At 45.6% G+C, this 27,190-nt stretch overlaps 1 protein-coding gene across 1 annotated transcript in view; it reads right to left on the reverse strand.

The window, feature by feature from the left end:
• The window catches only part of CCBE1 (collagen and calcium binding EGF domains 1), a 244,365-nt gene extending 232,941 nt beyond the window's left edge, over window positions 1-11,424 (reverse strand). The window contains exons 1-2 of the mRNA XM_029059038.1: window positions 11,230-11,424; window positions 9,330-9,410 (exon numbers count right to left, since the gene is read on the reverse strand). Of these exons, the coding sequence (XP_028914871.1) occupies window positions 9,330-9,410; window positions 11,230-11,369 (221 nt within the window). The 5' untranslated portion in view covers window positions 11,370-11,424. The remainder of the gene's footprint in view (window positions 1-9,329; window positions 9,411-11,229) is intronic.
• Between the last annotated feature and the right edge of the window lie 15,766 nt (window positions 11,425-27,190).

Below are 27,190 nucleotides of genomic sequence, written 5' to 3' on the forward strand. Positions count from 1 at the left end.
TGTACCTCAACTGTAAAACGGAGCTTCATTGCCTGTTCTCATTCCTGCTTAAGACTGTGAGCCCCATGTGGGACAGGGAAAGTGTCTGACCTGTTGATTTGAATCTATCCCAGTACTTAGAACAGTGCTTGACACAAAATAAGTGCTTAATAAATACCAGTAAAAAAAGTGTGAGATCAAGGGTGGTTACTTCAATTTGCCATAGAACAGTGCTTGACACAAAATAAGTGCTTAATAAATACCAGTAAAAAAAGTGTGAGATCAAGAGTGGTTACTTCAATTTGCCAACCCCTGAGGAAGCCCTAACCGTACAGAATGCATCACATTAAATCCTTAAGTGTGGTCTTTTATTATGGAAAACATAATGACATTGAAGCACTGGATGGGCTTCTTGCTTAAATCCTTTGCTAAATAGCTTCTTTGCTCTACACACCTTGAACATTTGTCACACCAGAGAAATGAAGCCAGTCTCAAAGGCAAAGACAGAACATTATCTCCAAGGATGATTATTACAAACACAAACATATATTTTAAAGAAATAAACTTATTCCTTGAGCAGTCTAAATTTAAATGAATAAAGATATGGTACCTCGCTCTATGGTAACCCTAACTGCTAAGAGATCCTATTGGACACCTGATTTTATTTCAAGGACGCTTTTTGCAGATTTTTTACACTATTTTCTTTCCCTTTACAACACATAGTCAGTAGCACTTTGTTCCCTTCCCAACCAATCAATTACATTAATTGAGGGCTTACTGTGTGCAGAACACTGTACTAGCACTTGGGAGAGTACTCTAGAAGAAAAAGGAATGATTCCTGCTCTCTTTTTCCTTTTCACACCACATTACTACCAGCCCTGATTCCTTTCCTCTCAGATACACCTCCCCCAATACCTGAGTCCAAAGTCACCATGAGCCAACAACAATTTCCCAGTCCAAATGAAATAAAAACTAGACTTAGTTAAGCTTCCAGTGGGCAGGTAACAAGGGACCCCATAAGGCAGAGAGCACAGAAGGAAGAGCAGCCAGAAGAAACAGCACAATAAATGGGCTCACTCACTGTGTTCAATATTGGGTGTAGGAGGGAGAAGTTCCAGGAACACCAATGAAGGCTTTCTTCTGGCGCTAATGGACCCTGGAACCCACCAGTGACTTTAATAAGTGGGTCTGTGAGAATCTGTGAGCATTTAAGTATCCATTAATGAAGCCACTGAGGTCTCTGATACACTTTTGGCTGCAATACCTAGAGAAGCAACTTGGCCTAGTAGACAGAGCATGGACCTGGGTGTCAGGGGACCTGGGTTCTCAGCCTGGCTCTGCTGTGTATCTGCTGGGTGACCTTGGGCAACTCACTTTGCTTCTCTGTACCTCAGTTTAGCTCATCTGAAAAATGGGGGTTCCAACCCACTCCCTTCTACTTAGACTTTGAGCCTGTTGTAGGACAAGGACTGTGTCCAACCTGATTAACTTGTTTCTACTCCAGTGCTTAGAACAGTGTTTGGGCATATAGCAAGTACTTAACAGTACTATTATTAATTATAACAATAATGATAAGATAATACTTAGATGTGTGATGTGAGGGAGAGATTGCAATTTTTCACCCACCACCATCTGGCCCAACTTCTATAGACACAGATAATGTTTACACTAAAGGGAATACACTTTTAGAGACAATATTTCTGAATCATCAAAAGATTCACATTGCTTCTGAAACTCATGTTTCTAGTCTCACTCCCAAAGAGCAGCCTGCTTGGTAAAATGTAAACTGCACATACAATGGGAATGGGAACTTCATAGAAATATAAGTTCCTAACTTGGCAGAAGCAGAGCTGCAGATGTTATAGCTGTTTACTTTCTCCTGAAACAAAACAAAAGTTCAACAAAGTTGGATACAAATCTCCGCTGGTTTTCCAAATTCCTCACAGTCCCCAACATTCAGGCAGGCTCTCATTGATGATTGTAACATTGTTCCTTGACAAGGGGGATTAAGAGACCTGCATCCCTGCCCTCTTTTCCGGCTGGATCCGACAGCAAAGCTGCAGATCACATATGACAGTCAGTATCAGGATGCAGATTTGAGTCAGATACGCGTAAGGTCAGCTAGTCCTGTGTTGAATGGAGCAAAGACTGCCCAAGCTGGTACATGCCCACCCTGCCTGCTCTTTCCACCCAATACCTCAGCTTCAGCCAGGACCACTCTGCCCTGAGAGAAAATCAGCAGGGTGGGCCAAGTGGTCACCTTTGAATCTTCCTAGGTGGCCACCTGAAATAAAAACCATCATTTGCTCAGCCTGAACAAATGATGCAGCAGAATCAGCAGTAAAGTTCCAAATTGAGTGGGTTGAGCAGACCTGTGAGAGGGTGGTAGGGTGGTCTGTGGGTAGGGAGAAAGCATGGGTACTGAATCACTTATTGAATGCTGGTTGTGTGCAGAATACTAAGTGCTCAGGAGAGTATGATATAACAAAAAACATTCAATCATATTTATAGAGCAAGCACTTATGGTGTGCAAAGCACTGTACTAAGCTTTTGGGAGAGTAGGGTACATTAAATAGACACATTCCCTGCCCACATTTGCTCACGGTCTAGAAGGAGAGAATACAGCATCTCTGCAGGTCTCTAGCAGGAATAGCAAGAGGTTTTCCCATGACTGGATAGCAATGACCACCACCACCAGGAAGGTGGGGCATTGAAAAGGAACTCAGTTGAAAAGGAAATACTTCCTAGGGCAACCAACCCCAACATGAAAAAGATAATTGTGGTATTTGATCATCAATCCTATTTACTGAGCACTTACTCTGTGCAGAGCATTGCATTAAGTGCTTGGGAAAGTACAATAGAATCAGCAGTCACATTCCCTGCCCATAATGCAAATGCTTATTATTTGCCAGACACTATACTAAGTGCTGGGGTAGAAACAAGTAAATTGGGTTGGACACAGTCCCTGTCCCACATGTTGCTCACAGTCTTAATTCCCAATTTACAAATGAGGGAACTGAGGCCCAGAGAAGTGAAGTAACTTGCCCATGGTCACATGGCAGACAGGTGGCAGAGCCAGAATTAGAACCCATGTCCTTTTGATTCTCAGGCTGGTGCTCTATTCACTAGGCAACTCTAATTCTCTGCTCTCCCCGGGTTCACAGTCCCATCCTTGTTTCAGGTCAATTCACCCTGGACAGCAACAGTGTGAGCACATCAACAAATGAATAGGGCCCTAAGGGACCCAGCTGTGAAAGACCAACTCCTACCTCACTTGTCGGTGATACTCTGTAGCCTTTCTTGGAGCTCCTGTATAAAATAATCCAGGGTCTTTCTTCTGCTTTTACTTTATTCAATTGAAAAGAAAACTAGTTGCTATTTTCCCTTAAGATGCTGATCCTCTATTTCAAAGGCCGTGTTAGACAAGCAGTTTGTATGCACTGGGTGGACAATGGAGGCAACCTGGCTTCAGGTGTTGTTATCGTTTGATTAGCAAATTCAGTGAATCTGTATTGAGGCTAGAATTTGGCACCTGCAACACATTAGTGATTCAAGTTGAGTTTGCTAGTCAGCAAAAACAATGGCACTCTCCCACTTCGGTACAGTTAATCTCTCTGCTTCTAAAAGCCATCATGCCTCTATGTTAGGTGTGGATGGATATGGAATGACTAATCATTGACTGTCCAATATTCTTAACCCAAATGTCAACCTACTCATTTATTATTAATACTACAGTAATATCTTTTAGTACAGTGATTGCTCCTCATCACATAGTTATAACGAAGGGAATTAACTGTAATTCCCACTGCATTTCTTTTCATCTAAGGAACGACTCAAAGGTAACTGATCTATTATTAACAAAAAGCCTATTTTAGAACGTAAATGTCATGAATGCAGAATAACATTGAGTGATGAGGGTGGATTTCAGCTGTTCTCCTGCTGTGCCCCTGCACTACAAAATATCAATCTAAATCCCCAGATATGAAATTATAAATGCTCTAAAGTGGAAGAAGTCTTGAGAAGTCACTAAGACTAATCTCCCATATTTAGGGAGGACAATATTGAAATCAGTTAATAAATGATTTTTTTCTCAACATCTCTCCTACTTTCCTGTGCATAATTAAAAACACAACTGATCATTAGCAGCATTTCTTCGTAGGGTTTCTGTCCCTCCTCCAGCCAGGCAGGGTGGAGGCCCAAGGGTAGAGCGAGATCTGACCTGCTTCTTCAGCATCAGAGAGCAGAGACCCAACACTCAGGAGGGAGGATGTCCTGCTCTCATGCCATCTTGGGCTCCCCTCAGGCCTTACTCCAGGTAGACAGTGGAAAGACCCAGGAACAGCAGAGCACCTATAACAGTTCTTACAGTGCTGGGAAGGCTGTGGCTGCTGTCACTGTAGTGCCTGAAACTCTGCTTCCTTAGTACCAACTAAAGTACCCCTACTACTCTATTTTTTGTTTTGCTTTTATAGAATTTGTTAAATGCTTACTATGTGCTAGGCACTGTTCTAAGCACTGGGGTAGATACAAGCTCAGGTTGGATACAGTCCATGTCCCACCCAGGGCTCACATTCTTAACCTCCATTTTACAGATGAAGTAACTGAGGCACAGAGTAGTAAAGTGACTTACCCAGGGTCACCAAAGACAAATGAAGGAGCCACTATTAGAACACAGGTCTTCTGACTCTTGGAGTCAGGATTGAAACACAGGTATTCTCACTCCCAGGCCAGTGCTCTTTCCACTAGACTATGGCTGTCTCATTACTCTTATTGTAATGATCATTGTCCTGGTCTTTCTTTAACATTATTTTACTGTTTTTATTATTTCAGTCTTTCCTAATGTGTCAGTCACCAATATCATCCCCAGCAATGTTTAGACTGTTAGCCTCTTGGGAGTCAAGGGCCATGTCTACTTCTCATCCTTGTATTTGTCCTATTACTTATTAGAATATTTTGCTCATGGTAGGCACTCAAATTAAATGAATTAATTCATCCACCACAAAATGTCCTAATAGTACCACAACTTTCCCTGAGTTACCAAACAAGTCTTAGAGCAGTAATTTTTTTAAAACAGTCAAACATTTCTAAAGTTACAGTTTGGAGCATTCAATTTGTTTGTATCTCTCTAAACTAAATGACAGACTTAGGCTCCGTAAGTACAAAGTAAACATATTTTTGGAAATATTACACTTTCCCATAGTCTCATGGGGTCTGGGAGCACAGTTGCATTATCTCAAGGGAAAGTGGGTGTTTTAGCTTCCAGATGCAACTCTTTCCTATGGGAACCTAGGCTACCCTATGTCAGAGGGGGAAATCTATGAACTCCTATTGGAAAGGAAAATACAGTCATTCAGGAAAACACTACGTTGTGTTGCTCTGAACGGTGCTTACACTCTACCTGAAAATCTGTTCATTACAAAAAAACTCAGTATGGAATAAACTTAAATATTTAGGCATATCTGCTTTGTCAAAAACAGATTATGTTCAAGCACTTAAAAACATGTCGTTTGGTTGAGCTAGATATAGGAGATGGGGGGGACCGATAAATAAGAGGTTGCATTGAAATGGTTATTCACACACATACTTCTTATATAAAGAGGGGAAATTTTACCAGAATTCCTCTTCAATCTGCTGGTATAGAACAAAGAGATTCAAAGCAAAAACAAGACATTCATACATGTAAATAGAGCAAGTTAAAGGGAGAGAGAATCTCATCAAATTATACAGACCCCTGATCACAAGGAGTAATGTTATAATATCCTCTTCCTCATCCTTAGCAAAAATTTTCATAGTCAAGACACAACCACTGCAAGGTTCTAGGGATTTCCTCACCATTAAAGAAATAGTAGTAATGTCTTCCAAACACATTTTCCTCTATCTGTAGGTTAGCTTGGTTTCGTGTCTACCAACTCTGTTGTACTGTACTCTCCCAAGTGCTTAGTACAGTGCTCTACACACAGTAAATGCTCAAAAAATACCAATCATATTGATTGGCGCTTACTGTGTGCAGGGCACTGTACTAAGCACTTGCACTGTATTATTGATGGATTTATTCCCTTTACCACCTTCTCATTGAGGAGAATAATTTAAACACAGTGGGTGTGAGCATTAGATTGCTGTAGGTCAGTGAAGGAAAGGACATCTGCTGAACAGTTAATCCCTGTCAGCGTGGTAATAAATCCAGGTACAGGGAAAAGATTCCTTGCTCAGGTGTTCTTTAAGGGATCCATCATATAGCAGGGTTGCTGTCCATTAAGGTGCAGTTTCTTTATCAAACAGATTCTAGTTCTTAAGCTCAGTTTAAATTTGGATGTCCCACAAAGTAGAGAGATTGACTGTAAAATGGAAGGTGGTAATTATTATTATTTTGGTATTTATTAAGTGTTTACTATGTGTCAAGTACTGTTCTAAGTGCTAAGGTAGATACAAGTTAATAAGGTTGGACAGAGACCCTCTTCCTCATGGGGCTCACTGCCTAAATAGAAGGGAGAACGGTATTGATTCCCCATTTTTCAGATGAGGAAACTGAGGCACAGAGAAGTTAAATGACTTGCCCAAGGTCACACAGCAAGCAAGTGACACATCCAGGGTTAGAACTCATGTCCTCTGATTCCTAGGCCACACTGCTTCAGTGGTCTTTCACTGATGCACACCAATCTAATGCTCACACCCACCACCCTTAAATTAAGAAGGGCTTGATAGACTTTATCAATATTACCTTGCTCATATTCAGAATGTCTCTGGAAGTAAGGAATGTTCACTTGCTCAAAAAAGATACTTAGGCAAGTGGTATAGTTTTCTTCTTATTAAAACCAGATTCTGAGGAGTGTTGTTCTTAATAGGTTTCTCTTATGTTGTAACTGTTCTGTGCTGGCACAATTATCTAAGGTTGGTGAAGTTCCACTACACCAAACTAGACAATGTCATCTCCTAATTTCAGATAATACCTGCCTCTACTACTTGCCTGCTGCGTGACCTTGAGCAAGTCACTTGACTTCATTGTGCCTCAGCTTCCCTCAACTGCAAAATGGGGATAAAATTCCCATTCTCCCTTCCCCTTAGTCTGTGAGCCCTATGTGGGACAGGGACTGTGTCTAGCCTGATTATTCATGTCTACCTCAGCGCTTAGTGCATTACATGGGCACACAGTAAGTGCTTCACAAATACCATGATACAACCAAGTTTGTTCCTAGAAAATGTGGTTGAATAATTAATCAATAGTATTTATCAAGCACTTACTGTATAAAGAGCACTAAACTTTGTATAATAAATGGCTGTGTTGTAGGGCATATTTTCCCATAGACTCAAAAGCTATAGGTTAGGATCCTTTACAAAACCAACCCTGATAATGACAATCAAGCATTAAAGGCTAGTACAAATGACACTGTAAATTTCTCCTCACTACTACCATCTCCTGTTCCTGGCAGTTCTCCTGCCCCTCCACCCACAACTTGAACCCACCCCTGAGTTCAGGCTGCAGGGAGTAGGAGGGGCAGAAAAGCCACTGGAAACAGACAAGAGCAGGGAGAGAATGTCTATGCCTACCACGATCAGATGCAACATTGGGCCCAGACAATCACTGAGTGCTTACTGGGTGGAAAGCACTGTACTAAGTGCTTGGAAGAGTACAATAATAGTAGAGTTGGTAGTCATGTTCCCTGCCCACAGTGAGCTTACAGTTTAGAGGCAGCTATAGAACCTGTCCAGGTATATCCCTGGGGAAGCCATTACTGCCTGAACTCTGTTTAATGTGGTGGAGTGGATGTTGATTTGTTTACCAAGGTCTTTATGCTCATTTTCCTAAATGTACTTTCAACAATGGGGTAGTCCTTGCCTTATGGTCTGCAGGCCAGAAAATTGAGGATCCACTGGATGGTGATCAAAATACAATTTCACATCAAGGAAAATCCTTTGTGTCTATGTCCCTGGAGGTGAAACACTGGTGTGTGCTCAGAGTCCCCCTAGGACTGATTCTAGCTGGTGTTGCGGAATGTCCATGGGGACAGTAAAATGTCCATTGAGCACTCGTATATCTGTGTTGAAATATATTACACAGTATAACAATAAGGCTTTATTACTTCCAGAAATCACTAATGTTCCCTCCTTTAAATATAACTTCTCCTTTAAGTCTTTAGCCCTCTTTCACACCCTAAAAAGTGTCCTTTCTGCTGTAATTTATAACTGGATTTTGGATCAAGTGCAAAATGAAACAAATGAAACATGATTTTAAAGCTTCCTCCCCACCCCACCCCCAGAAAGAGCATTCCTGTAATGACAAATAGACTCTGGTCTATTTTTGATCATTTTAAAATCTGCCACTTGCCACTCCTATTTTACACAGGAGCTGGCACAAACAATCCAGTAGTTTCACAGGTGAGCAAAAGATTTAAGAACCACTTCAGAAATCACCAAAAGCCTGGCTTTAAGCAGGTGTAAAAAATGCTGTTGGTTTTTTCCTCATTAAAGAAAAAAAATCACTGGGGGCATCAAGGAGGAGAGGGAGTTCCACGTTATCCAGTACAGCAAAGTAGAGAAGTCGAGTCGCTGTCATACTCTCCTAAGTGCTTACTACAGTGCTCTCGCCACAGTAAGTGCCCAGTAATACCACTTGATTGAGTGAGGAAGGATTTGTAGTCTCCTCTCCCAAACTGTAGTTTGTCTGGCACAAGATGTAGGTGATTTCAGGAACAGGTGTCCCTCATGATAGCAATCTGATATTCATTCATTCAATCGTAATTATTGAGCACTTACTATATGCAGAGCACTGTACTAAGCGCTTGGAATGTACACTTCGGGAACAGATACCAACTCTTCACCTTCAATTAATCCCCTACCATCCTTTGACATCAGAAGGAACCAAAGATTGGACTGGAGAAAAAAGAATAAACTCTTACCCCAGGAGAAAAGAGGGTTTGGTGCAGGGTAGAACAGCTGATTGAACAGGTTGATGGAAATGCATCCCCCAACACAACGTGGTGCATACTCAGCCCTTGTCCTGAGCCCAGCGAAGGCCTTAAAGCTCTTCTAACTATAAAATGTGATTAGTTGCCCTGGACTTGGGCAATGCTAAGTTTCCAGACTTCGAATTCTAAATTATCCAACAGACACCACACCAGCCTCCGACTGGCTCCCTAGGGGAAACCAGTTCCCACCTGTACACCCTTTCTCAGTGCTCTGCACACAGTAAGTGCTTAACAGCTACTATTACCACCAATACTACTGCCATCACCTGGACCATGGCAACCTCGACCCTTCGGAGACAGGAAACAATCTTGCTTAGCCCTTCCCCGTCATTTCCTTTGCGGATCTCGGGACAGAGCAGGACTTTGCCTGGCCTGGCCCGTGCCCACCTGAAACACGTGGTGACCTCGCCGGTAGGTTTCAAGCACGGGTAGGTGGTGGTCGCGATCTTGTTTTCAGAGCAGATCTCTCTGCGGGGAAAGATGCAAGGGAAAGGCTCCTTTACCGTGTGCCTGATGAGGGTTAGGGGTGGGGGGAGGGCACGGCCCAGGCTCCGTGGCCTGCGGGAGGGGTGGATTCCGGGGACCGAGTACAGAGAGGGTTGGAGGTCTGGGCTCTGGGTATCGAGGGGAGAAATAATCATGACGGTATTTGTTAAGTGTTTCCAATGTGCCAAGCACTGTTCTAAGTTCTGGGGTAGATACAAAGTAATGAGGTTGTCCCACGTGGGGCTGGCAGTCTTAATCCCCATTTTACAGATGAGGGAACTGAGGCACAGAGAAGTTAAGTGACTTGCCCAAGGTCACACAACTGACACGTGGCGGAGTGGGGATTAGAACTCACGTCCTCTGACTCCCTAGCCCGGGCTCTTTCCACTAAACCACGCTGCTTCCCATAAAGGGGCTAGGGATATCATGGGTTCTAATCCCAGCTCTGTCATTTGCCTGCTGTGTGACCTTGGGTAAGTCACTTCACTTCTCTGTGCCTCGGTTACCTCATCTGCAACATGGGGATTGGGAGTCCCACGTGGGACAGGCACTGTGTCCAACCCCATTTCCTTTTATCCACCCCAGCGCTTAGTACAGTGCCTGGCACATAGTAAACGCTTAAATACTATTTTTATCATTATTTTTATTAGGGGTTGGGGGCCTCTGGACTCCGGGGACAGATAGGGAGATGGAGAGGGTTCTGGTTACCAGGAGGAAAAGGGGCTTAGGGAAGCACGTGGCTTAATGGAAAGAGCACGGGCTTGAGTCAGAGGTCTTGGGTTCTAATGCCTGTTCCGCCACTTAGCTGTGTGACTTTGGGCACGTCACTTCTCTGTGCCTCAGTAACTCATCTGTAAAGTGGGGGTTAAGACTGTGAGCCCCACCTGGGACAACCTGATAACCTTGTATCTCCCCCAGCGCTTAGAACAGTGCTTGGCACGTAGTAAGCGCTTAACACACACCTTCATCATCACTATTAATATTATAGGGTTGGGGAAGGGGGTTAAGGACTCCGGGGACCTATAGGGAGGAAGTGGGGGTCCTGGCTCTGGATATCGAGTGGACAAGGGGGTAGGTCAGAGGTCTTGGGTTCTAATTCCGTCTTTGCCACATCAGATGTGTGACTTTGCATAAGTCACTTCAGTTCTCTGGGCCTCAGTTAATTCGTCTGCATAATGGGGATTAAGACCGTGAGCCCCACCTGGGACAACCTGATAACCTTATATCTCCCCCAGCGCTTAGAACACTACTTGGCACGTGGTAAACGCTTAACAAATACCTTCATCATCATTATTATTATTAGGGGTGGGGGGTCCGGACTCCAGGAACCGAAAGGGATGAGGTGGGGGTCCTGGCTCTGGGTACCTAGTGGACAAGGGGCAAGGGCTGGGATTTCAGACTCCAGGGACCACTAGGGATGAGATGGGGGCCCTGGTTCTGGATGCCGGGTGGACAAGGGGCTAGAACTGGGAGTCCGGACTCCGGGGACCACTAGGGATAAGGTGGGGGTCCTGGCTCTGGGTACCGACTGGACAAGGGGCTAGGGCTGGGATTCCGGACTCCAGGGACTAATAGGGAGGAGATGGGGGTCCCGGCTCTGGTACCTAGTGGACAGGGGGCTAAGGCTGGGGGTTCGGGACTCCGGGGACCAATTAGGGAGGAGGCAGAGGTCGGAACGAAGTGAGGGTGCCCGGTTAAGGCTGGGGCGGGGAGAGGAGGAGGAACCGCGGTGGGCGGCCAGATCTGGCCGGGCTCAGCCGGGACCTCTCCCGGGGTTGGTGGGCTGGGGGGGCCGGCTCACCTGGATCCGTCCTCGGGCTCCACCCTGTAGGTCCACGCGTGTCCCAGAGCCAGGAGCAGGAGCAGGGGAGCCAGGCTCCAGGGCAGCTGTCTCCTCGCCCCTCCTCTCCCGCGCGGCGACCACACCGGCACCGGCACCATGAGGCGGCTTCTCCGGACTTCTTCGGAGCCCGGGCTCCTGCTTGCCGCCCTCGCCTTTTTCCTCCTCCTTCTCCTCCTCCTCGCCCTCCTCCTTCGCCTCCTCTTCCGCGCCCGCTGGCAGGGGGCGCCGGAGAGCAGGGGCGTCTACACCACCTGCCCGGTGGCCGGGGGCGACGCCCCTTGCTGGGGGTGCAGGCTGAGCTGGAGGAATTCTGGGGTTTGGAGCTGGGGGTGCAGGCTGAGCAGCGGGGATTTGGGAAGCTGGGGGTGCAAGCTGACCAGAGGGAACTTTGTGATCGGGGGTGCAGGCTGTGCAGCGGGGATTTGGGAAGCTGGGGATGCAGAAGGAGCAGCGGGGATTTGGGAAGCTGGGGGTGCAAGCTGACCAGAGGGAACTTTGTGATCGGGGGTGCAGGCTGTGCAGCGGGGATTTGGGAAGCTGGGGATGCAGAATGAGCAGCGGGGATCTGGGAAGCTGGGGGTGCAGGCTGACCAGAGGGGACTTTGGGATCGGGGGTGCAGGCTGAGCAGCGGGGATTTGGGAATCTGGGGGTGCAGAAATGAGCAGCGGGGATTTGGGAAACTGGGGGTGCAGGCTGACCAGAGGGAACTTTGGGATCGGGGGTGCAGGCTGAGCAGCGGGGATTTGGGAATCTGGGGGTGCAGAAATGAGCAGCGGGGATTTGGGAAGCTGGGGATGCAGAATGAGCAGCGGGGATTTGGGAAGCTGGGGGTACAAAATGAGCAGCGGGGATTTGGGAAGCTGGGGGTGCAGGCTGAGCACCGGGGATTTGGGAAGCTGGGGGTGCAGGCTGAGCAGCAGGGATTTGGGGAGCTGGGGGTGCAGGTTGAGCAGCGGGGACTCTGGGGAGTACAGGCTGGGCAGCGGGGACTCTGGAGGCTGGATCTGGGGGTGCAGGCTGAGCAGAGGGGACTCTGGGGGCTGGAGCTGGGGGTGCAGGCTGAGCAGAGGAAACTTTGGTGGCTGGGTCTAACGGTACAAGCGGAGCAGAGGGGACTTTGAGGGCTGGGTCTAGGGGTGTAGGCTGAGAAGAGGGACTCTGGGGGTGCAGGTTGAGCAAGGGAACTTTGGGGGCTGGAGCTGGGGATGCAGGCTGAGCAGAGGGGACTCTGGGGGTGCGGGAGGAGCAAAGGGGACTTTGGGGCTGGGTCTAGGGGTGCAGGCTGAACAGAGGAGCCTCTGGGGGTGCAGGCTGAGCAGAAGGGAGCCTGGGGGTGCAAGCCAAGCAGCGGGACTGGGGGCTGAGGGCTGAGAGAGGCTCCGGAGGACGCTACTGCGGCCGGCCTGGACAGTAAGTAGTCTTGGCTAAGAGGGTCGCGCCTTAGGTCTGAGTCCGAACACGAGACTCTGTTTCTGGCTCCTGGCTCTCGGGCGGGGAGGGGAAGGGGAAGGGGGAGGAGGCGGGTGTTAACAGCTTGCCCCGGGGTCGCACAGCCCGAGGAGGAGGAGGAGTTGGTCTCACTCTCATCCTAGAAAAGGGGAGGGTGAGCGAGGTCGTTAATGCGCTTCCTACCTCGGGTCCATTCATTTCTGGCGATCCGAAACCAGGTGGAGACCCCCCACTCCGAATCAAGGCAGTTGATGCGCTTGCTTTTTCTGTCCTTTTAATATCTTTGAAAGAGAAAAGGGAAGCTGCGAAGATGTAGGCTGCAGAAGGTCTACTTCCAGGAAGCTCTGCTAGAGAGAAGGAATCCGAGGACCAGAGATGCAGCCCTTCCATGTGCGCAGCCTGCTGGGGGCTGAGAGTTAGATTCTTTCCTAAATTAATTTACAGTGAAGTCTCCCCACCAGCCCACTGGGGGTGATCTGGTGGAGCCGTGTGCAGTTCTTGGCATCATGATCTCTGCTTGTTAAATCTCCTTTGCCATCTTTGTTTTGTTGTCTGTCTCCCCCTTCTAGACTGTGAGGCTGTTGTTGGGTAGGTATTGTCTCTGTTGCAGAATTACTTTCCAAGCACCTAGTATAGTGCTCAGCTCACAGTAAGTGCTCAATAAATACGACTGACTGAATGAATCTGATGCTTGGTTTGAACTGGTTATGGTAAATAATAATTATGGTATTTGTTAAAGCACTGTTCTGACCGCTGGGGTAGATACAAGGTAATCAGGTTATCCCACATAGGGCCCACAGTCTTAATCCCCACTTTAGAGATGAGGTAACTGAGGCACAGAGAAGTTAAGTGACTTGCCCAAGGTCACACAGCAGACAGGCAGAGCCAGAATTAGAACCCATGTCCTCTGACTCCCAACCCCATGCTCTTTCAACTAAGCCACGCTCCTTCTCTACTAAGCACTGGGGTAGATATAAGCAAATCAGGTCGGACACAGTCCGTGTCCCATTTAAGGCTCAGAGTTTTGATTCCCATTTTACTGATGAGGGAAGCCCAAGCTTATGCAGCAGACCAATGACAGAGCTGGTATTAGAACCCAGGTCCTCTGACTCTCGGGCCTGTTCTCTGTGTGGTTAGGGAAAAGTGAAAAGGTCTTAAATGACTGATCAAGCTAGATATTTCTTTTATGCTGGTGTTGTTGACCATGTAATGAAATCAGCCAATCAGTGTTTTTTATGGAGCACATACTTTGTGCAGAGCACTGTACTAAGAGTTTGGGAGAGTACAATACAACACAAATTGGCAGACATGTTCTCTGCCCACAAGGAGTTAAGTCTAGAGGAAAAACAGCCAATATTAGGGGGATTAGCAGTGTTTGTCCCGCTATGATTCAGCATGATTCTCTAAAAGACTGAAAATACATGTGCTTAGTAGATCCTCTAAACAATAATAGTAATGACTTGTAATTCACCTAGTGGTTTCATGAGGATTATGTCACTGTTGGTAGAGTTGCCACAGATAATAAACACCAGTACATTAGCAGTACAGTTCAGTTCAGTCCCATAGCTCTAGGGGTGGTATTCAGAACTGCTCTGCACTTACCAATTAAAAACTCCCTTTGGGAGAAGAACAAATAAGGTCAGGGAAGTGAGTTGAGTAACCTAGAAATGAGTTCAGGCTTAAATGTTCAAACTACAGCATATAATTATAATAATAATTGTGGTATTTATAAGTGCTTATTCTGTGCTAGGCACTGTACTAAGTGCTGGGGTGGTTACAAGCAAATAGGGTTGGACGCAGTCTTGTCCCACATGGGGCTCTCAGTCTTCATCCCCATTTTACAGATGAGTAAACTGAGACCCAGAGAAGAAGTGACTTGCCCAAGGTCACACAGCAGACATGTAGCGTGGTCAGGATTAGAACCCAGGTCCTTCTGACTCCCAGGCCAGGGTTCTATCCATTAGGTCACACTGCTGTGCTATCTGCTATCTACCATAGGGGCTCAAAGGGAGAAAAGGACTAGACTCAGAGGGAAAGAAGCTACATAAACACAATTAAAATAAACACATTTCTTCTTATTAGAATTGCATCCTTCTTGGACATGCTAAAAATCTATTTAATCCTAAGTGTGAGGGGAAAGGTCACCCTCAGAAAATATTTGGTTTCTATTTTCTTAGAAATTACTGTGGCTTGATATTGAATTACTTTATAAAAATGCAAGCTATGTTCTGTTATAATGTGGCTCATTTGGAATGTGTTTTCCTTGTGTTTTTTTCCCCATCCCATTAAGAAAGAGATATCAGTTATCAGAATCATTAAGTAGTATCTATTAAGCGACCTCTTTTGCATGGTTGTGCCACATTTGAGTTTAACTCAACTGGCATTAAAAAAATGTGCAGTTGGGGATCTGAGGAATATAGAATTTTCCCTCAGAGAGCTGCTGAGCAGCATATCATTTAAAATAGGGCTTCTAGGGTAGGTACAAAGGGCAAAAACTAAGCAAGAAGGATCTCAAATGCTTGTAGAGGTATAGACTGTCACTGATATTTATCCTCTGAAACCATGAAGACTCCCTCTAAGGAGAGAAGAAAATACCAGTAAAGACACTGGGATTGAAGAAGCTGTACTTGAGATACAGTAAATGCCTGCACAAGGCATACCGACTGCAGCACAACCACCACACTTGGCCCACACGTGATGATGGTATGTATTAAACACTTACTACATGCTAAGCACTGGGGTGGTCTGATCCGATTCAGTTCCTGTCCCACAAGGGGCTCACAGTCATACAAGGACAGAGAAAACCTCCAATACCTTTGGAATCACTCTCAGAGTCAGAATCCTGGACTGCATAGGCAGTTGATCAGAACCAGCCTTCCTTGTGGCCTTCGGTTACGTTAAAGTTCTTTGTCACCTGATCTTCAACAGCATTAAAGTTCCTGCCATTATCCAGTTAGTGATCATTTTAATAATGCTTGGGCAACATTGTTGACCCAAAAATGTTATGCTGGAACTGGTTTAGAAACCAAACAGGCAGACACACTTAATAAGCTTTAAAGTATGTCATCATAAAGACAAGTGGTGGTGAATGCTATATTTTTGTTACAATTCAGCTTGGGAAGACTGAAGAACCATGATTTAGGGCAGAGTGGATGAGGCAGGTGTGGGAGGTATTGTGTGCTTTTGTGTGTCCTAATTGGCTTGGGTCTGGTGGATTGGTTGCTGCTGTGCTAGGACAAGGGATGAGGTGAGAGTGCCTTGTTGGTTTCTTTTCCCTCCACCAGTCAGGAGACTGGGGTATACTCTGAGGCTACCTACATTAATAGGTTAAAAAGTGGGGGGTGGAGTAGGGGTGGATCAGGTAGATACTCTTATGTCAGTTTACCTTAAAGCCTGCAGCATGATGGCAGGGAGGGTAGGGGAGGGAGATGGAAAGAGACAGAGAAAGAGACAGAGAGACACAAAAGAGATCACAGTCACTGACACAGGGAGGGAAATAGCCACACACACATGCATAGGGCAGAACACAGAGTCACAGAAACTCTCATCCAGGCAGACCTGCTCCTTGATTCTATTTATCGTGATTATGTTGTCTTGTTTTTGTCTGTCTCTCTCCCCCGATTAGACTGTAAGCCCATCATTGGGCAGGGATTGCCTCTATCTGTTGCTGAATTATACATTCCAAGCGCTTAGTACAGTGCTCTGCACATAGTAAGTCCTCAATAAATACTATTGAATGAATGAATGAAAAGCCAGCAGGAGGAGTTGAATCAAAACAGCAACTCAGTGTCTGCAGCAGCTCCTCAGAGTGCCTGCCATGGCAGCTTGCTGCAAAGCCTAGAATCAGTTCTCTCTGGGCTGGCAAAGGTGGAAACCACAGTGAGCTGGCTCTTGGTGGCAGCTGCTGCATCTTAATCTCCTCCGGCCATTGTCACTCCACTTCACATTGGGCTTCCAGGAGTCCTTCCTCAGAAGTACCTTTTGATGGTTCCTTCTAGCCAGTAGCAGGATTTGGACAGGGAATGTCTGTTTATTGTTGTGCTTTCCTAAGGCCATAGTATAGTGTTTTGCACACAGTAAGCACTCAAATATGACTGAATGAATGTATCAGGGCAAAGCTTGAGTCGTCTTAGCAGAGTCCCAGTCTCAATGAACTAGTGGAGTATATATTCTTCCCTTACCAGGGCAGTACCTGTTAATCTGAAGTATGTGCTTAGTGTTCAACTTAATGCCCTGTGGATCATTCATTCATTCAATTGTACTTATTGAGCACTTACTGTGTGCAGAGCACTGTACTAAGTGCTTGGGAAAGTACAATTCAACAATAAATAGTGACATTCCCCAACCACAAGTTTACAGTCTAGAGTTGGGGAGACAGACATCAATACAAAGAAATAAAATAATAGATATTTACATAAGTGCTATGGTGCTAGGGGGTGGGGAGAGCAAAGGAAGCAAGTCAGGGTAATGTAGAAGGGAGTGGGAGATGAGAAAAAGAGGGGCATAGTGTGGGAAGGCCTCTTGGAGGAAATGTGCCTTCAATAAGGCTTTGAAGTGAGGGGAGAGTAATTATCTGTCAGATTTGAGGAGAGAGGGCATTCCAGGCCAGAGGCAAGACAGGTGAGATCAAGGTACAGTGAGAAGGTTAGCACTAGCAGAGCCAAATGTGTGGGCTGGGTTGTAGAGGAAGAGAAGTGAGGTGAGGTTGGTTGGGGGAGGGCAAGGTGATGGAATGCTTTAAAGCTAATAATGATGAGTTCTTGTTTGATATGGAGGTGGATAGGCAACCACTGTAGTTTTTTGAGGAGGGGGGTGACATGTCCTGAATGTTTTTGTAGGAAAATGATCCAGGCAGCAGAGTGAAGTATGGACTGGAGTGGGGAGAGAAAGAAGCAGCGTGGCGCAGTGGAAAGAGCACGGGCTTTGGAGTCAGGGCTCATGAGTTCAAATCCCGGCTCTGCCACCTGTCAGCTGTGTGACTGTGGGCAAGTCACTTAACTTCTCTGTGCCTCAGTTCCCTCATCTGTAAAATGGGGATTAAGACTGTGAGCCCCACGTGGGACAACCTGATTCCCCTGTGTCTACCGCAGCGCTTAGAACAGTGCTCTGCACATAGTAAGCGCTTAACAAATACCAACATCATTATTATTATTATTATTAAGTATGGTAGGTCAGCAAGGAGACTGATACAGTAATCCAGGTGGGATAGAATGAGTGACTGTATTAGCAGCATGGCTCAGTGGAAAGAGCACGGGCTTGGGAGTCAGAGGTCATGGGTTTCAATCCAGGTTCTGCCACTTGTCAGCTGTGTGACTGTGAGCAAGTCACTTAACTTCTCTGTGCCTCAGTTACCTCATCTGTAAAATGGGGATTAGGTCTGTGAGCCTCATGTGGGACAACATGATTACCTTGTATCTACCCCAGCGCTTAGAACAGTGCTCTGCACATAGTAAGTGCTTAACAAATACCAACATTATTATTATTATTATTAATGTGGTACTAATCTGGATGGACAGGAAAGGGCGGATTTTAGCAATGTCATGAAGGTGGGAGTGACAGGATTTGGTGATGGATTGAATATGTGGGTTGAATGACAGAAAGAAGTCAAGGATAATACCAAGGATCAGTCATTTATTGAGTGCTTACTGTGTGCAGAGCACTATATTAAGCACTTGGGAGAGTACAATATAACACAATGAGCTTACAGCCTAGAGGGGCAGACAGACATTAATAAAAAAAAATTATGGATGTATACGTAACTGCTGTGAGGCTGAGGGAGGGGCGAGAAAAAGGAGCAAATCCAAGTCCATATGAGTCAAAATGGACTTTTTTTCATTCTGCAAAATTGCATTTGCCTGATACAGACCGGATCACGATCCATGATGCAGTGGGGTTCACTGGAACTAGAATGCAAAATAATTAGCTCTTGCCCTGCTTGCCTCCACTGCCTCCCCTGGGTGTGTGACTGTGGCTCACATCAGAACTATCTGGGCTCCAGTGACCCATCTAGAAAAGGCAGAGAGCATCTGTGTCAAGGTCTGCCTTAGGCAATTAGCACTGCATGGGGCTTAAGGGATAAGATCTACCTTCAGTTTACTTTACAACGTTATTATAGTTAATCACATGATGCCTAAGAATTTTTGGTGCTCCTGGAGGAAAAGGCACCATATCGCTATTTCAATTTTTCCACATATTGTTTTAAAGTCTTTGCCATCAGTCCTCAAAATCTCCTGTTCTCAGCTAGTCTTGAGCCCATCAGTTTGCTAGTGGTGGCAGAACAAAGAGTAGACAGGTGAATTGGTTGCAGAAGGATGCAGAAGCAGAGTGGCCCAGTGGAAAGAGCCTGGGCCTGGGAATCAGAGAACCTGGGTTCTTATGTCAGCCCTGCTGTCTGCTGTGTGGCCTTGGCAAGTCATTTCACTTTCTCAGTGTCTCAGTTACCTCATCTGTAAATACCATGAAAAGGGGTCAGTGGAACAGACAGAAAGGAGAGTTCTTCAAGAACCATTGAGAATATTTGTATTTCTACCTCAAATCTTACTTGTGCTGGGCAGCAGCAACATGAGAGAGTCGAGGGCAGAGACTCAGATTTACTGTGCGGAAGGATGCAGTGGTAAATCATTTCCATATTTTTACCAAGAAAAGTCTAAGGATACCCTACCAAAACGATTGCAGATGGAGGTGGGGCGTTCTGGGAGAGTTGTGTCCATGGTGTCACTATGGGTTGGAGACGACTACACAGCATAAGACAAGACAAGACTCTTATGCATGAGATTTCCCCCCAGAAGGCACTCTGAAATGGCATGGGACAAAGTTCAATCAGTCAGTGATATTTCTTGAGTTTTTGCTGTATGCAGAGCACTGTACTGCTATAGGCTTTCGTAATATCCCGGCTAGACTACTCTGTCAGCCTTCTCTCTGATCTCCCTTCCTCTTCTCTCGCTCCGCTCCAGTCTATTCTTCACTCCGCTGCCCGGCTCATCTTCCTGCAGAAATGCTCTGGGCATGTCACTCACCTTCTTAAAAACCTCCAGTGGTTGCCTATCAACCTCCGCTCAAAACAAAAACTACTCACTCTAGGCTTCAAGGCGCTCCATCACCTCGCCCCTTCCTACCTCTCCTCCCTTCTCTCTTTCTACTGCCCACCCCGCACGCTCCACTCCTCTGCCGCCCACCTCCTCACCGTCCCTCGGTCTCACCTATCCCGCCTTCGACCCCTGGGCCACGTCCTCCCGCAGTCCTGGAATGCCCTCCCTCCTCACCTCCGACAATCTAATTCTCTTCCCCTCTTCAAATCCCACTTAAAGCTCACCTCCTCTAGGAGGCCTTCCCAGACTGAGCTCCCCCCTTTTTTCCCTCTGCTCCTTCTACCCCCCCCCTTCACTTCTCCGCAACTAAACCCTCTTCTCCCCCTTTCCCTCTCCTCCTCTCCCTCTCCCGTTCCACCCCCTCAGCACTGTACTCGTCCACTCAACTGTATATATCTTCATCACTCTATTTTGTTTCATGAGATGTACATCACCCTGATTCTATTTATCTGCCATTGTTTTCATGAGATGTTCTTCCCCTTGACTCTATTTATTGCCATTGTTCTCGTCTGCCTCTCTCCCCCGATTAGACTGTAAGCCCGTCAAAGGGCAGGGACTGTCTCTATCTGTTGCCAATTTGTACATTCCAAGTGCTTAGTACAGTGCTCTGCACATAGTAAGCGCTCAATAAATACTATTGAATGAATAAATACTAAGCACTTAGAGTACAATAGACCTGATCCCTGCCCACAGAGGAAGCAGCATGGTCTAACAGAAAGAGCATGGACCTGTGTTCTAATACTGATTCTGCCACTTGCCAGCTGTATAACCTTAGGCAAGTCATTTAGCTTCTCTCTGCCTGTTTTCTCACCTATGAAATGGGGAATTCAACACCTGTTCTCCCTCCCACTTAGACTGTGAGCTCCATGTGGGCCAGGGGCTGTGTTGAACCTGATTATCTTTTATCTATCCCAGTGTTTGGCACATAATAAATGCTTAACAAATATTATTATTATTAAAGCTCTTACACTAGTTTAGGAGAAAGTTGTGAATACAAGTCATCACATTTACTCAGTGACCTTTAATAATAATAATTACTGTATTAAGTGCATACTATGTGCCAAACATTGTTCTAAGTAATCAGGTTGTCCCATGTGGGACTCAGTCTCAATCCCCATTTTACAGATGAGGTAACTGAGGCCCAGAGAAGTTAGCCAACTTGCCTAAAGTCACATGGCTGATAAGTGGCAGAGCCAGGATTAGACCCCATGACCTCTGACTCACAAACCCGTGTTCTTTCCACTAAGCCACACTGCTTCCTTTGTCCTGAACAATATCAGAGGCCTGAATTTGTATGTGCTTCAAAGAAGCAGCTTGGCTTAGTGGAAAGATCAGGGGCCTAGGAATAAGAGAACCTGGGTCCTAATCCTGACTTGTCTGCTGTGTGACCTTGGGCAAATCACTTAACTTCTCTGTGCCTCAGTTACCTCATCTGTAAAATGGGGATTAAGACTGTGAGCCCCATGTGGAACATGGACTGTATTCATTCATTCATTCAATCACATTTATTGAGTGCCTACTGTGAGCCGAGCACTGTACTAAGCGCTTGGAATGTACAATTCGGCAACAGATAGAGACAGTCCCTGCCCAACTACAGGCTCACAGTCTGTATTTAACTTGATTATCTTTTTTCTACCCCAGCGCTTCCTAGAGTGCCTGACACATACTAAGTGCTTAACAAATACCATTTTAAAAAAAGAGGGAGAATCAGGTTCACTAATTGAACTTTGGATTAATGGAAGATGTGAGTGTCTAGAAATTTCAGAGCTGGTGAGCTATGAACTTTCCATAAATACAGGGCAAAACATTTTTCCAAAATGAAAGGGTCCTGTCATTCCCTAGCTTATTAAGGAAAGGCCATTTCCTAGGAACAAGAGTGAACATGCATTGTTGAGTGCTATGCATATTAACCTTTAACAAGATAGGTCAGACTGAAATCCCCTCCAGTTTTGTTTTTGACTGACATGCAGCCAAGCTTCCTTTAGTCAGAGAGAGGTACAACTTCAAAAGTGGAAAACATACTGGTCCCAAAACTAAAGCCGAAGCTGAGGAATTATGCAGAGCAAAATGAGGAAATGACAAAAGGGCTTTGGAAATACGAAAGCGTTCTACAAATTCAGAGGAGTATGGTTAGAGTTTGTGAGCCACCTGATTTCTTTGTATGTCTACTAGTACCCCCTCCACTGCTTTGTACATTTATTGCTGAATTGTACTTTCCAGACTGTAAGCCCGTCAAACGGCAGGGACTGTATCTGTTGCCGACTTGTTCATTCAATAGTATTTATTGAGCGCTTACTATGTGCAGAGCACTGTACTAAGCGCTTGGGATGAACAAGTCGGCAACAGATAGAGACAGTCCCTGCCGTTTGACGGGCTTACAGTCTAATCGGGGGAGACGGACAGACAAGAACAATGGCAATAAACAGCGTCAAGGGGAAGAACATCTCGTAAAAACAATGGCGACTAAATAGAATCAAGGCGATGTACAATTCATTAACAAAATAAATAGGGTAATGAAAATATATACAGTTGAGCGGACAAGTACGGTGCTGTGGGGATGGGAAGGGAGAGGTGGAGGAGCAGAGGGAAAAGGGGAAAATGAGGCTTTAGCTGCGGAGAGGTAAAGGGGGGATGGCAGAGGGATTAGAGGGGGAAGAGGAGCTCAGTCTGGGAAGGCCTCTTGGAGGAGGTGATTTTTAAGTAAGGTTTTGAAGAGGGAAAGAGAATCAGTTTGGCGGAGGTGAGGAGGGAGGGCGTTCCAGGACCGCGGGAGGACGTGACCCGGGGCTCGACGGCGGGATAGGCGAGACCGAGGGACGGTGAGGAGGTGGGCGGCAGAGGAGCGGAGCGTGCGGGGTGGGCGGTAGAAAGAGAGAAGGGAGGAGAGGTAGGAAGGGGCAAGGTGATGGAGAGCCTTGAAGCCTAGAGTGAGGAGTTTTTGTTCGGAGCGGAGGTCGATAGGCAACCACTGGAGTTGTTTAAAAGGGGAGTGACATGCCCAGATCGTTTCTGCAGGAAGATGAGCCGGGCAGCGGAGTGAAGAATAGACTGGAGCGGGGCGAGAGAGGAGGAAGGGAGGTCAGAGAGAAGGCTGACACAGTAGTCTAGCCGGGATATAACGAGAGCCCGTAACAGTAAGGTAGCCGTCTGGGTGGAGAGGAAAGGGCGGATCTTGGCGATATTGTAGAGGTGAAACCGGCAGGTCTTGGTAACGGATAGGATGTGTGGGGTGAACGAGAGGGACGAGTCAAGGATGACAAGGATGACTGTATCTGTTGCCGACTTGTTCATTCCAAGCGCTTAGTACAGTGCTCTGCACATAGTAAGCGCTCAATAAATACTATTGAATGAATGAAGTGCTTAGTACAGAGCTCTGCACATAGTACGTGCTCAATAAATATGATTGAATGAATAAGCACTTAAATGTTGGAAAAGGTGACAATAGCAGGACTGATGTGCAGACAAGAGTTGCGGTTTGCAACTCTGCCATTTTCTTCTCCTCCTCTTCCTCATTCCAGGTTTGATGCTGAATTTTGTGAGAGGGTGTTTTGTAGCCGAGGCTAGAAAAACACAAATTTGTTATTTTGTTATTGCTGATTTATTTAATCACAAAGGAATGATCAATTTAGAAACAAAATAAAGTGAATCAAGATGAAGGAAGATTGCATCCATTCTTCCTGGAATCCTGGGCCCTGCCTTGTTTTTTCAAAGCCCTCACACCTACTCCTTAATCTGTGGATGTTTAATGAATGTTTATTGTTGTTGATCATAACACTAGGTTGTTAGGTCATTGTTGATAGTTTACAGTTAAGACTAATTTTGTGAGAGAAACAGATTGCCCAAATGAATGTCTGATTTACCATTTCTAAAAAAAAAATATTTCTCAAATATAATACTTTGTTTTTTTTTTTAAAAAAAAAGACCAATACAGTATCTGGGCAATCGAATTCAGATAGACATAGAACTTTAGAAAATGTAAAAATAATTTCTTGATTTTGTAGCGGGCTTTTATTTTTTTTCAAAGCACTTTGACATCGATTATCTCATTTTATTCTCAATATTCCTGTGAGTTAGAGAGAAGCAGCTTTATTACCTTCATTTTACAGATGAAGAAAATGAGGCCCAGAGAGTTTTGTCTCACCCAAGGTCACAGAACAGGTTAGTGTCAGGATTCTGACTAGAACCCAAGCCTCTTAATTCCTACATCTGTGCTTTTTCCTCCAGACTATGCTCCTATAACAATTTTATCCTGAAAGTTTACATAATAAAAAGCTTTTGAAGCCTAATAACAAAAACTGAAAATCCACTTGAAAGGGAAGAGGTGGAAAGAGAAATGAAGAAATTGGAGTCAGAGGAGGTTGAAAGGGAGAGTGAAGATAAAACAGCCCAGAGAAGAAGTAGAGTGCCAGAAAAAGGAGAAGCAATGAACAGTTGTAATAATGAAGAAAGGTCAAGAAAGAAGTGCAGGGAGACTGAAAGAAATGTAACAGACTATGAGGAACAAACTCAGTGATGAAAAATGTGTGGGGAAGGGAAGAGGGGAGCTCCTGCCTAGAAAGAAAGGAAGGGAGAATGTAAGGGACAAATGGGAAGACTGTGAACCGGAGGAAGGAGTGAGGGGCCAACAAGAGCTTGGAAGAGAAACAGAAAGCAAGTCTGGATGAGCAAGGGAAGCAGAGTGGCCTAATGGATAGAGCACGCATGGGCCTGTAGTTAGGACCTGGGTTCAAATCCAAGTTCCTTCACTTGTCAGCTATGTGACCTTGGGTAAGTCACTTCACTTCTCTGTGCCTCAGTTGCCTCATCTGTAAAATGCAGATTAAGACTGTGAGCCCCCTGTGGGACATGGATTATGTCCAACCTGATTAGCTTGCATCTACCCCAGCACCTAGTGTCTGACACACAGTAAGTACTTAACAAATACCCTAAAAAAGAGAGAAGTAGGTAGCAGAGGCAAGAAAGCAGGAGACCTTTAAGGGAAAGGTCATTGATACTTGGGGATGTAGCATATTAGACTTGTCAAAATGCAATAATGGGGACTTCTTAATTGAGGTTAAAATATAGATTAAATCATACCAATGAACAATCTCTGTTCATTGTGAAGACCCTTGAAGGAAAACTCTCAAAGACCCAGCTCACCATTTGAAGAATCACCATGGGGCACACTACAGATTGCCAACACAAAATATACACCTTTGGAAACGTACACGAAGGCATAAACACTGCAGCCCAAGCAGAAAACGGTAAATTACTGCTCTATTCCACCAAAACCAAAGAAAGGTGCCAACTGACAAAATGAAACTGAGCCACGTGTAGCTGGGTTTTTCTGGAATTTACTTGGAGTCCATTTCTTTGGGAAAGATTAGGGCAAAGGAATTCAAAGCCATTCTAGAGATCTGTGCTTAGGCAGAGACAGCCAGTTGGAAAAATTAAAGTGTGTGTGTGTTGGTCAGACAGCTTGTTGGGAAAATGAAGGTGCGTGTATGTTTGTGTGTCTGTGTGTGGGTGCATGCGCTGTCCATAGTTCCTCCTGCTTTTGTTGATGGGATTCAGGCTGCTTGTAAGGAAACAAACTGGCCCCTCCCCTTGCCTCCACCATTCCCCACCCCCCTCCCCCAGATTGGGCTCTAGAAATCCGTTTCCAATTAGGATGGAGTTTTGCAGCTCCACGAGGCCTCAGAAGTTTTCCAAACATTCTGTCAAGGCCTGTCCCCAGGCTGCCCGAGGCCGCGCTCCCACCGAGGGGCTTAAAACCTCCAGAGCACAGGGCAAGTTTCGCTGCTTGTGAAGTACCGGCCTGGGTCCTGGGCTGGAACTCAATGGGATGTCTTTGAAGACGCCAGGACCCCAAGGGCTTTTGAAAACTGATCTCGTTCTCCTCAAGTGGGCACAACTCCCCCTAAAATCCACAGGCCCTATGGCTGTGTGAGGGCAGCTCTGTTTTATCCAGTGAGGATCTGACTCCAGGAGAAAGAGGACAGATCACTAGATACAAGAAACTTAGTCATATAGGATACCACAGACCTAAACAAGCAGGAGAGAGCTTGTTCTGCCTTCAGGTGGTTTCCCAAACTGTTCCCTTCTGTGTCTCTTTCCCCCAACCTAAAAGAGGTGCCACGACAGTGGGCACTTTCCCTTAGCCCCCAGGCACTCACACACACCCATGGAAGAAGGGATCTTTTCAAGCACCTTATGAGAAAAAGAAAAAAAGATCATTTCATCATTCTCTGGGCTCACCTCCCAAACCCTGCCTGGGACACTTGTACACAGCAAACACAAATGCAAAGTGAAATCCAGCAGGGCTGTGGGCCCAGATTCTTGCAGCCCACCAGTCAGCAAGCACCACCCTAGGAATGTTCCCCTGGAGTCATGTTGTAAGGGTCACCGAACAGATATTTTGTGCCTGGAAGAAGTGAGTAAAATGGGACTCCGTTCTTCCCTGATTTCTTCCTGCACAAGGCCACTGTGTGACGTGTTCCGTGCTTTAAGGAATGTACGATGAGGGGCTTCCCAGCATCCCCAGGGAGATCTCTGGAAGGCTATCCTTGGCTCCCAAGAACATGGTTACATATCTTGGATGTGAATTCACTTGGAGAAGGGAATCCATCTTGACTCCCTTAAAAGCCTAAAAACATTCATATCCAGTACCATGTTGTCTCAGCAGCAGCTGATCATCATCACTAAGCTGAAGAGGCCAGAACAACACAGCTTCCTCTCTCACTTTTACCTGGGGCCTAGGTAAGGTAAACCATGTAAAAATATTCTATCTTTACTCACCCTTCCCCTTCCCTCTGCCCCTTGTCCCTTCTCTAAGTTGCTCCTGTTTGTCTCTCTGAGTCTCAAAATTACACCTGTTTGCACTTCCTTCCCATTGCTTAGCCCCTAAGCTCAAAATGAAATGATAGCACCAAAGTAGAGAAGGATAAAACAGTCCAAAGTACTGAGAGAGGAAAACTTTGAAAGGAAGTGCTTTCTTGAGTTCCCAGTAGAATAATAAAAAAAAAAAGGAAACAGGAATCTAGACAAAAAAGAGGATATACTGAAGTACTTACAATTCTACTGAAATCTGGAATAAGGTAGCAGTTACTTAGAAAGATGCAGAATTTGACCTGCAGAAAGCAAACACACAGGGCTCTTCAAAGAGTTACTCTATAACTTGTGTCAACTCTACTGCTCCTTGTTTATTTACTCCTGTTCCTTGTAAAAGCACCATCAACATTCAATCAAACCTCAAAGAAAGGGGTCAAAAGACAAATGATTTAGGCTACCTAAACCAAACAGGCTCTTCCCATTAAAACTGATCTCTGCCTTTAAGAGGCAACCCTATGTTCTGGTATTTATTTTCACAATAGTCAAACAATAATAAATAATGATGCAGTGA

The sequence above is a fragment of the Ornithorhynchus anatinus genome, chromosome 3 (genome assembly GCF_004115215.2).
Source record: "Ornithorhynchus anatinus isolate Pmale09 chromosome 3, mOrnAna1.pri.v4, whole genome shotgun sequence".
NCBI lineage: Eukaryota > Metazoa > Chordata > Mammalia > Monotremata > Ornithorhynchidae > Ornithorhynchus > Ornithorhynchus anatinus.